The sequence below is a fragment of the Schistocerca nitens genome, chromosome 12, assembly GCF_023898315.1.
Source record: "Schistocerca nitens isolate TAMUIC-IGC-003100 chromosome 12, iqSchNite1.1, whole genome shotgun sequence".
NCBI lineage: Eukaryota > Metazoa > Arthropoda > Insecta > Orthoptera > Acrididae > Schistocerca > Schistocerca nitens.
In genome coordinates, this window is record NC_064625.1 from 171,816,398 (window position 1) to 171,828,900 (window position 12,503).

The window sequence follows — 12,503 nt, forward strand, 5'->3', positions numbered from 1 at the left end:
TAGTTTATCACACTTTGGACTGTTGTAGCCACATGCAGGACATGTTGATACAACATGAGCAACTATTTATTGTTACACACCACTGTCACAGAATGGTGATCTTGATTTGCCTCACTTGTGGAGTGTTTCTGCACATCTTTCATGGCCTGTTTGGATGTGATTCAGGGTAATTCAAATTGCCCGAGTGTAGTCAAGTCCAGGGAGCGTCGACTGGATGCAGGGCAATGTCAGATATTGTGCAAGACATTTTTGTTGCCGACAGCATTTGCATTCATCGATGGCAGTGAAGTCATTTTCAGTAAGAATCCTGGCTGTGATAAGAGTGTATTCTTTGATCGTAAATCTCATTTGCTGGATGGGGAATATATTGTTCAACTCTAGAAGTTCAAAGTTATCAATAATCTGTCTTAAGTCTCACGTGTCCTCTGGATGGTGCTAAAGAACAGTTGCTGTGAGGCAACTATCGAGTGACTAGAAGCAGAAGCAGCCAGATAATCTTGAAGATCTCCTGGCTAAAATGAATTTGTCACAACATATGGACTCGTGCTATTCTTTTCGGGACACCTTTTCTACCCAGCTCTAAACTTTGTACCTGCTATCAAAATTTGTCAGATCAATATTGGAGGTGCAGTGGTCAGCAACTAGGCTGGCATTCAGGAGGACAGTGGTTCACATCCCCAGCTGGCCATCCCGAATTAGGTTTTCCACGATTTTCCTCCAGGCAAATGCCGAGTCAGTTCCATCGGAAAGAGCATGGTTGATTTCCTCCCCCACTCCTTGCTAATCTGAACTTGTGCTTCATCTCTAATGACTTCACGGTTGAAAGGACATTCAACTTTAATCTACCTACCTATCTACCATATTAATTGAAAAATCTATGTATGTTCTTCAGCCACTTCCATATTGCTCTCAAATGCACTGTGAAGACAAGGTTAGACTATTTACAGCAAAGTCAGATACATTTAAGTAATTTAAGTAGTCATTCTTCTCAGGTGCCATAGGGTTTACAAAAAACACTAACATGACGTAATATCATACTAAGTACCTCGTGCCCCATTTAGCACGTGAAACCCAACTTGACATGTTGAAAGCTTTGGATTGAGGCAGTCAGGTAGATGCAGTATTTGTTGGTTTCTGAAAAGCATTTGACTCAATACCACAGCTATGTTTATTGTCAAAAGTTCAATCGTACAGGGCAACGGGCAAAATTTGTGACCTGGATTGAGGAGCTTTTGGTAGGGAGGACACAGCATGTTATTTCGGATGAAGAGTCACTGTCAGATGTAGAAGTAACTTCCGGTGTGCCGCAGGGAAATGTGTTGGGGCCCTTACTGTTCGTGTTATAAATTAATGATCTTGCAGACATTATTAATAGTAACCTCCAACTTTTGGCAGATGGTGCTTTATCTACAATGAAGTGCTATCTGACGGAAGCTGCATAAATATTCAGTCAGATCTTGATAAGATTTCAAAGTGGTGCAAAGATTGACAACTTGCTTTAAGTGTTCAGAAACATTAAACTGTGCACTTTACAAAATGAAAAAAACGTAGTATCCTATGACTGTAATATCAATGAGTCACCATTGAAGCAGATGGTAGACCTCGGTTTACTAGTAAATTGCTAGGGTAGCACAGTAAGCCTGCAAAGGAGATTGCTTACAAATGACTAACATGCTAGAATGTTGCTCGGGTGTACGTGAACCGAGTAGGATTACCAGAGGATATTGAATGTATACAGAGGAGGGTATCGCTAATAGTCGCAGGTTTGTTTGACCCCCAGGGAGAGTGTTACAGTGATGCTGAAGAAACTGAACTGGCAGGTTCTTGAAGACAGAGCTAAACTTTCCCAAGTCTAAATGATGACTGTAGCAGTATGCTACAACCGTGTATTACTCACATAGGGATTGTGAGGACAAGATTAGAATAATTATAGCACATACAGAGGCATTCAGACAATCATTCTTCCTACCCTCCATACACGAACGGTATGGGAAGAAACCCTAATAACTGGTACAATGGGACATACTCTCTGCCGTGCAGTTTTCAGTGATTTGCAGAGTACGACTGTAGATGTAGATGCAGAAACATCCTAATGGTCAGAAGGTAGCCATAGAAACACCTGTAATATGTCTCTCATGTATTATCTAACAATTGATACATCATAATGAACTGTTGTGCATATACAGCAGTCCGTGAATCAAGTAACGTACCAAACAAAAACTGGGTCATGGAGCAGCTGCCAACCAGCATATAAACTAGACCGATAATGCAGCTGAGCTTTCAGACAGTGGCTCTGTTCAGAGCTAATGATGTAGCTGTGCATATGTATGTTTGTTATGTATTAATTACATCTGAAGAAGAACAGTGCCCAAAACCTTAGCTATAAACCTGTCAGTTGCCCCTGTACCTGTTATATGTTTAGTGTTTTTTTAAGTCCTCTGCATTATTAGTATTCCATCCAGAGCTTTCCAGTATCATATCCAATCAAACAAAACTTATTTAAGAGTAAGAGTAACAAACGACTCACCTAATAGTAGAAGTGTTAAGTCAACAAATGCATGCAAACAATCCTGGGAACTCCATATGGTTTTGTTGGTGAGTTGTTATTTTTACTCCTAAATTATTTATTTTCCACCAGAACTTCCATTGCCAAACAAAACTAATGAAATCCTTGACTGCATTGATGTTCATCACACTAGAGTTGTGTTTACATGTCATCGGTTCCACCATTATTTCTTTGTGGCCTACCCTAAATCCTTTGTCATGCATCAGGTATTAAAACAGCAAAGAATAGACTTTTCAACAGTAAAATCACCTTCATAATGATTAATTTGGGTATAAACTTAAAAAAAAAATACTTCGTTTACAATGACATTGTTTTGAAAATTGCAGATGTTTGCTACTTGGACCATGTGGGAGCGACACTATACTCAGAGAGTCAAATTAAAGCTGTGCAAGAGGATCTTTTGTCTAATGTGTATGGAAATCCTCATTCTTTAAGTACATGCAGCCGCTATTGTACAGATGTTGTGGATCAAGTACGATTCAGGTAAGTACAAAACATTGTGTGTCACAATTTATTTTTGGTAGCTGTGATAAGATAATGATCTGATTTTTTTTTTTTTTGCGCCATTAGGCAGAGCAACAGAATGTAACTATTGTTGTTACCTTCAGTCTAAATACTGGTTTAATGTGATTGTCCATGCTAACGTCTTCACCTTCACATAACTATTGCAATCTACCTCAATTTGGACCTGCTTAATCTATCCAGGCCATGGTCCCCCTATGCAATTTTTAGTCCTTACACTTCCTTCCTTTACCAAGCTGACAATTCCTTGATGCATCAAGATGTTTCGTATTAATCGATCCCTTACTTTAGTCAAATCGTGCTACAGACTTCTGTTTTCCTTAATTTAATTCAGTACCTCACCATTAATTATTCGATCTTCCCACTTAATTTTCAGCATTCGTCCGTCACACCAGATTTCAAAAACGTATATTCTCTTGTTTTCTGAACTGCTTATTGTCCACATTTCACTTTCACGCAAGGCTATACTCCATGCAAATACCGTCAAAAAAGATTCCCTTACAATTTTTCAATATTAACAAATTTCCCTTTCATGAAAAATTATTTTCTCACTACTCCCAGTCTGCATTTCAAATTCTCTTTACTTCAGCCACATAGTATCCCATCACAGGTGATACACACATGAGAAGAGAAACATGCTCAGGTACCCTACACAGACAGTTCACATCAACAGTTGGTGCTGGGTAACAACAGAAAACCACTTTCAAGTGAAGGCAATGAAAAGGTTGTCCCAATACATTGAAAGTCTGTCACTGACACAGTTACAGTTGTGAAGGTTTCAGCTCGAGTAACACTGCCGTGGGCGGGGCTGTACGGAGATATTGGCACTGCGTGCAGTTCCCCTGGTGAGTGCTGCACTCTGACAAATAGGTCAGCTGCACTCGTGCTGGTGAGTCGAGACGTCGCTGTCGGGATGGGAATTCGCATTGGCTGCTATGCGGTGTTCTGTAAAGGCCGTCTAGCAGAGGTGTACTAGGAAATTGTCTAGTACAATGCGGCTGGAGGCAAGCTAGTGCTGGCATAACAGCGCCGTATCTGGCAGATGTGGTGTCTGCAGATACAGTAGCGCCTGTCACAGGCCGAATGGGGTGCAGTTGAATTTTTAGGCGTCTTAACAGGGCGGAAGCTGACAGCACCTGGTTGTGTGGCTGGATTATAAGGCACTAGATACCGAAGGCCTTCGTCACTTATTTTGCTGCACAAATGCATTGCGTTCCTCTTTTGCCTGCTGATGTACAGATTGAATAACATTAGAGAGAGGCTAAAGTCATGTCTCTTTTTCTTCTCAAGTACTACTTCACTTATCTGTTGTAGATAGAGCAGCAAGCAGTTAATAGTCTGTGATGATGTCAGTGTAAATGTTCTAAAGGATTTAAACAGGAAAACCTTATTTGAGTCCTGCAGTTTGATCTCAGTAATTAACTTTCCAACACAGGTGGGTAAAGGATCTTGACTGATAATGTTTTCTTTGGTGAAACTCAAAGCAAGAAAATAACTGTTTACCCAGTAACAAATACTTTCTGATCATGGAGCTCAGTTAGGATAAATAAGATAGTGCCTTGCAGTACAAATACTCCTCAGTGGCAATCAGTTGGAATAATTAGTCACTCCAACACAAATGCTTTTAAGAACAGTTTACCTGAGATGACACAGGATGACTTTTACAATGAATAAAATACTAACATAAAATTTAATCTATTCCATGATAACTTCATATCATTATTTGAGAACGGCTTTTCACATAAGCTAATGTGAAAGGACATTGAACAACGATGTAAAAAAGCCACGGATCAGTAGAGGGATTAAAGTATCTCGTGAAAGGAAAACGGAAGTGTATCTGTTGGCGAGAGCAAGTAGAGATACTGCGGTAGTTGCACACTACAAAACTACTCAAAACTACTAAGAAAAATTATGAAAGAATCAAGAAACATGCACATAATATCAGAAATCAGTAAGTTTGGCAACAGACTTAAGGCTATATGGAGTGTACTGAAACAAGAGATTGGACAACCCAAAATTCATTTTGATAGTTTTTCCAATAGACTGCTTAAGATTGTTCCCATATAATAAGCCCTGTCTTGTCCGAAATATGTAATGCAGCACTAACAGAAGGCATTTTTCAAGAAAGACTGAAATATGCTGTTGTCCAACACCTCTTTAAGAGAAATGATAGGAGAGATGTCATTAACTACTGACTTGTTTCACTGCCGATATCATTTTTCTAAATTTTTGAGAAGGTGATGTATTCGAAAATAGTATCTCTTAGCAAATAACAGATTGGATTTCAGATGAATTGCTCTGCTGAGAATGCCATTTACATGTTCACTCACAAATTTTACGAGCATTAAATAGCAAAATAGTGTTGGATGGTATTTCTGTGATCTAACTAAGGCATTTAACTGTGGGAATCACAGTATTCTCCTAGATAAGTTGAAGTTTTATGGGATTGATAGTATAGCCAACCAATGTATAATGTAATATCTAACCAAAAGAATGCAGAAAGTTGTACTTAATAATTAAAGCAATATAGTCTGGGGACATCATTCTGACTGGGGAGAAATCACATATGGGTTCCGCAAGGCTCAGTCTTGGGCCCACTACTGTTCCTCATACATGTAATCCATCCTCCATCTAATGTACAGTAAGCATAATTAATTCTTTTTGCTGATGACACTAGTATTGTAATCAACCCCAGCATACATACAGAAACAAGAAATGGTAAACAAACTCTTAAAAGTATCATTGACTGGTTTTCTGCGAATACTTCCACCCTCAATTTTAAAAAGACACAACATATTCAGTTCTGTACATGTACGGGTACTACGCCAGTGATAAGTTTAACAAATGCTGAGCAAATATTAAATAGGGTGGAAACTTCGAAATTCTTAGGTGGTCATATTGATGAGAATTTAAACTAAGAAACCTTTTGGAACTCGTAGAACTCTTAGAACATTTGCACTTAGAATCATTGCAAATCTTGAGAAGAGACTATTTTCATTCAGTAATGTCATGTGGAATAATGCTCTGGGGTAACTCATCTTTAAGAAAGAAAGTCTTCATTGCTCAAAAATGTGTTGTAAGAATATGTGGCACTCCCCCACGATTATCTTGTAGACATCTGTTTAAGGAGTTTGGTGTTCTGATATTTATTCCCTCGTGAAGTTTGTTGTAAATGTTCCACTGCAGTTGAAAAGGTACAATGATGTACATAATTACAATAACAGAAGAAAAATGGTATTCATTACTCCCCATTAATGTTGTCCTTAGCACAAAGAGTGGTTCAAATGCTGCAGCTAAAATTTTTGATAACTTACACACTGATACAGTGTTTGACAGACAGCAGAGTAAAATTGAAAACAAACTAGGTAGTTTCTCCTTGACAACTCATTTTATCCTGCAGTAATAATTTCTGTTGCTGTAATGTGTAAACAGTTGTGGATGGGAATTACTAACTCATGTAGACACATTTACAAATTAATTTGTGATGTGAATGTAAAATGAGTTGTTCCACATCTTTAGGATTTATCATTGAAATGATTCATGGAACATGAAACAAACAAACTGACTGACTGACTAACTAACATGCTCTTCAAGACAGTCTGGTTCCTGTCAGAATTTCAAAAAGTTTATTCCATTCAGCACTGTCAAAAGATTTCTTTAAGTTTACAAATGCTATAAATGTAGTTTTGCCTCTCTTCAGGCTATGTCTCAGTAAGAGTTCACATGTTTTTGTATTTCTCTGAAACTTGAACTGATCTTCCCTGGGATCAGTTTTTACCAGTTTTTCCATTCTTCTGTAAATAATTTTTGTCTGTATTTTGCAACCATCACTTTTTAAACTGATAGTTCGGTAATATTCACATAAAACAGATACGTCTCATGCCAGAGATTCAAGTAACAATCAACTAACTAAACAAAAATAGATAATAGCTACTGTTTATAAGAGGTGCCAGAAGTGGTGGCCAAGGGCATCCAGGCATCGCTGACTTCACGTGATGATGTTACGAGCAACACATTGTAATTCTGCAGGTGTGACGTTAATTTCTCTAGTAATGTTCCATCTAAGATCTTCTACTGTGTGAGGATTCTCAGCATACACTTTGCTTTTTAGTGTGCCACGTAAATAAAGCTCACACAGTGTTAAGTTCAGGAACCTCAGCGGCCAGATGTGTCTACTGACAAGCCTGTCTTCAGGGGACACGTTGGTGACGTGGGCTATACTTTGTATGTGAGAGTGGCTGTTCCATATTTTTAGAATATTGCATACAGCTTCTCTACATGTCTTAATTGTGCATAGATATTGGGCACTGTTTAAGGTGTAATTGAAAAATATGGGGTGAATAACGCACATTCTGGACAGTGCGTACCAAACACCTATCTTCTCTGAGTGGAGAGGTCCGTGTGCAGAATATGTGGGATGGGATGTCCTGCAACTGGTATCTGCTATTCTGGGAGTTTACATAACCCGACAAATGAAACCGGGTATCTGTCACGAAGCAAAGCAAAGAGTCCAAGTAACTGTTAGTAATTTATGTTAATAGCCAGTTACAATAACAACCTCTTTTTTTCTCCTGATCCTCAGTTAGCACACGACAACACTGTGTACGAGATACACCAGCCTGCTGTGGTAACCTCCTTACTGACTTGCAGGGTCTTCTCATAAAGTCCGCGCAAATTCTGTCTACAGTTTCAGGGCTTCTTGCTGTCAGTGCCTATTCCTCTGCACATTCTGAATGGATCCTACAGTCCTCTATTTCTCGTGCAGATCTCGAATAGTGCTGGTCGTCCGGAATTTCCTATCGGTATACTTCACTTGAAGTTGTTTATTTACAATCCTCGATGTAGCCTGTCATTATGTCACATTTCACAATATCAGTTTGCCGTTCTAATGCAAACTGCCCCATTTCTGTAACAACTTAGCAGTATGAGCTCCTGATGGCAACTGGCACGTGAACATACAGCAACACTCAACTGTCTGATAAAACACAGTGTAGCCAACTTTTAAGACAGTGTTGTCACTTCACAAGCAATTCGACTACAGATGATCACACGGTATGTGAGGTGTGCTGGTTGTATGTGGGACACCTTGTATCTTTTGTATAATTTTTCTATATACTCCTCCCACCTTTCAGCTTTCCCTCCTTTGCTTAGTACTGGCATACCACCTGAGGTGTTGATATTCTTCTTCTTCTTCTTGCTTTACGGCCTCTGTAGGACCACAGGTAGCCCCTCCGTGGACTGCATTTTCCTCTTCTTCTCCCTGAACCTCTTCATTCTTTCTCTTCTCCTCTCCCGCTCTTCTTCCGAGATCTTCAGTTTCCGTTTCCCCTGGCGGCTCCACTGGTGACATTCTAATCTTTTCCTGTATTCTTCTCTGTGATTGATCTCCGGCATATTTGCTGGTGTATATTTGTTCCTCCAATTTTCCTTTCCATCGACCTCGATCCCCGATACCAACCGGTCCTTCTGAAGTTCGACAATCCACTCGGTTCCTGTCTTTCCCCTTGTCCTCCCTGTTGTTTCCCACACTCTCTTCGTCATTCTATCCGTACTCATCCTAACTACGTGTCCGGCAAACCTTGCCCTTTTGAGTCTGATTTCCCCGGATATTGTTCTCGTGTTCCGGTACAATTCTTCCCTAGGTCTTCGCATCCACCTCTCTCCACCTCTTTTGGGACCTAGTATTTTTCTCAGTATTTTCCTCTCTTCTTTCTCTAGTTGCTCTGCCCCATTTCTTCCTAGTGTCATAATCTCAGCAGCATATAACACTGTATTCCTCACTGTTGCCTTGTAGTGGCTTATCTTTGCCTCTGTGGATATATTCTTTTTATTGTATACCTCTATCCTCATGCAGAAGGCTGACCTCATCTTCTTTATCCTCTCTGTTATTCCCTCCTTGCTCCTTTTCCTTCCTGTTATAAATTATCCCAGGTATTTAAAGTTGCCCACCATTTGCACAGTGCCTTCCATTGTTTCCCAGTCTGCAGTGGTGTTTAATGTCTTTGTCTTGTTATAGGCGATCCTCAGTCCCACCTTTCTGGCCACCTTACTTAAGTTGTCGAGTTGTGTCTTTGCGTCTTCTTCCGTCTCACTTACTATTGCTTTGTCATCTGCAAAGGCTAGGCAGTCCATTTGAGCCCTGTTGTCCTTTTTGTCCCCTACATGGGTCTTTGGTATTCCCATTTCCTCATTTATTGCTCTCCACTGCCTGATCACTTCGTCCAGTGCTATATTGAACAACAATGGGGACAATCCATCTCCCTGTTTAACACCAGTCTTGATCTCAAATTCTTCTGACAGTGCTCCTCTGAATCTTACCCTTGCTTTTGTGTCTGTCAGAATTTCTTTTATGAGTTCTTGTGTAGTTCTACCAAGTCCTCTGTTCTTCAGGATCCTAACAAGAGTATGTCTGTCGATGGATTCCTATGCCTTTGTGAAGACCACGAAGGTTATTACTGTCTTTTTGCTTTTTAAGGCCCTATGTTCTATCAGTTGCTTCAGGATAAATATCTGTTCTATACAGCCTCTTCCCTTCCTGAATCCCGCTTGGTAGTCGCCAACTGTACTTTCTACCTGTTCTTCTACTCTCTCGAGCAATAGTTTTGACAGCACCTTGTATCCGACCTCTAGTAGCGATATTCCTCTGTAGTTGTTTGCATCGCTCTTGTCCCCCTTCTTATGTATTTGTACTACAATTGCATTCTTCCATCCTTCTGGTAACTTCTATGTTCTCCAGATCTGGTGAATTATGTTGGTCATGTTGTCTATTGCTTTGTTGCCTCCCCACTTTATCATCTCGGCTGCGATACCATCTACTCCAGTTGCCTTATTATTCTTTAGATCGCTTATGGCATGTGCAACTTCATCCCTGGTTGGAGGGCGTGGCTCTCTCTCTTCTGTGTCAGTCCCCAGTTCCAGCTCTTCTTCAGGTGGTTCACAGTTCAGCAGGTCGTGAAAGTGCTCTGCAAAAATCCGACAGTTCTCCTTCGCACTGACAGCCAGCTCCCCTTTCTTATCTCTACCCCTGTATCCAATCAGACTCTTTTTGAATTTCCCGAAAAAGTGTCTGCTGTTGTTTTTCCTGGTCTCAATCTCGTCCAGTTCCTGCTTCATCTTCTGTCTTCTGGTCCATCTGATTGTTTGGGCTGCTTCCTTTCTTGCTCCTAAGAAAACTTCCCATTTTTATGGGTCCTTCTTGCTGCTCCAGTCTCTCCAGGCTTTCCTGCGAGTCACTACCACTTCCTCACATTCCATGTTCCACCACCAGTGCTTCCGTTTCTTTTCTTCCTTTCCCCACAGTTCAGCCCGTTTCGCCATATTTTGATTCATGTCGTCCCATTCATTGAATGATTCAATTCCGTCCTCATATCTGGATCGATTGTGTCTTAATTTGTCTCTGTCTATCTTTATGTTTTCTGTTCTTCTGTTCGTCTGCCCCTGTTTGGAATCTAAAGGCACTTAACTTCTGTAAGATAGTGATCCGATTCTATTCTTGTGTTCTTCCTGACCTTTGTGTTCATGATCTCTCTAGCATTTGTCCAGCTGATTGCTATGTGGTCAATTTGGAATTCCCCAAGGCGGGTGCACGGGTTTGCCCATGTCTTTTTCTTACACGGTTTGGCCCTGAAGTGTATTGTCATCAATCTCATTTTGTGTTCTCGACACAGTTCAATTAGCCTTTCTCCATTTTTGTTTGTCCGCTGGTGTGCAGGGTACTCGCCCACTACTCCTTTATGTTGCTTCTCTCTTCCAGTCTGTGCATTATAATCTCCTACTAGTATCTTTACGTGTCTATACGGTATGTTTTTCAGTGTATCATCTAGCTCTTCCATGAAACTATCAGCAACTTTCTTGTCTTTCCTGTTCTTGTCATTTGTAGGTGCATGTCCATTTATTATTGTATACTTTTTGTTCCCTGCTTGAAAAGTCAGTGTTGATATCCTTTCTGACCTGCTCTTCATTTCAGTTATGCCATCCTCATATCTCTTGTCTACTATGAACCCTGTACCAAAGCATCTAGGTGCATGTCTTTCCTTTCCCACTTTAGCTCCCGGTTTCCCCTTCAGCATTATGAAGCCTTCTGACTCCACTGTGTCTTTGTCAGTGTATCTTGTTTCTTGCAATGCTAATATTCCAGTGCTTCTCTCTTTCATCTCATCTATTACCTGTTTAAGTTAACCAGTCTCAATCATTGTCTGTACATTTATGGTTCCAATTCTGAAAGTCTTTTTAGTTTCAATCTTCTTTGAGGTTCTTGGGAGCTCCGACTCATCCCTTATGCACTTTTTGGCAGGTTCCCCAGAATCCGAATGCCTGCTTGTGTCGAGCCCCTGGGGTAATCTCGATTCCAAAGTGCGATCCATTCCACGAGCTAAAAAATTTTTTGGCGGGACGTCTCGTGTCCGTCCAGTTATACGACTGAAGTTGTTAGCCCCAGAAGATGTGTTCACGCCACCCCTGACATGGGGACACAGACACCTTTGGTAGCCGCCCCTAACACGGAGTACCGCCGCTATCTGATACGTTTCAGTGCTCTTCCGCTCTCTCTTCCGTTGGGAAGCGACGCTCCTCTTCCGCCTTCGAGACCGTCGGCCGGGCTTCGCCGGTAACCCTAGGTAGGGGCCCTAACTGGGTGCTACCATCCGGAGCCAGACGGACCCAGGTTTTTTTACGAGGTTGTTACTCCTCCCCCTCCTCCTTCCCCACGACTTGCGAGATGGGGCCCCGGGCTTGGGACTGGCAATGGCGTTACCTCAATGAAGTCACCGGATAACGCGTATATCCCCCCTGCGGGTCCGGGGTTTAGAATAGGCCCGAGGTATTCCCGCCTTTCGTAAGAGGCGACTAAAGGGAGGTGTCGATATTCGTATAGTTACTTCTCTTTTCTCCGTAGGTTTGTTTAGTTTTCCCTAGTCGTGCATACTTTTACAGCTTAGCATTTCTTGTCTAGTCATTCCTGCTCTGTCAGTTTACACTTCCCAGCAATCTAATTTTTTGGACGGCTGTGTTCCCTTCTGCTGTTTCATTCTTTACATTTTTCCCTTCTGCTGTTTCATTCTTTACATTTTTATATTTTCTCCTTTCAACATTGGGACTTAATATCACATGCATTATGTGAGAATTTCTGCTGGGCCTTGTCATTTTGTGTGTTTGACCTTCTGCTGTCTTCACATTTTCATCTCTCAAGTCTATCTACTCATCTTATATTGTGTTCCTTATCTCTGTTTCAGTTAGTTGTTGCTTAATGCTTTCTTTGAAACTCTCAAAAACCTATGGTTCTTTATTTATCCAGGTTCCATGTGCTTAAATTCTTACGTTTCTGAAATTTCTTCAGTTTTAATCTGCAGTTCGTAACCAGTAAATCATGATCAGAGTCAACATCTGCACCTGAAAATGTATTCCAGTTTTGAATCTG

At 40.9% G+C, this 12,503-nt stretch overlaps 1 protein-coding gene across 1 annotated transcript in view; it reads left to right on the forward strand.

Moving 5' to 3' along the window:
• Positions 1-12,503, forward strand: part of LOC126214864 (molybdenum cofactor sulfurase 3) — a 161,551-nt gene that overhangs the window by 30,628 nt on the left and 118,420 nt on the right. The window contains 1 exon segment of the mRNA XM_049941502.1: positions 2,893-3,049. Within this exon segment, the coding sequence (XP_049797459.1) occupies positions 2,893-3,049 (157 nt within the window).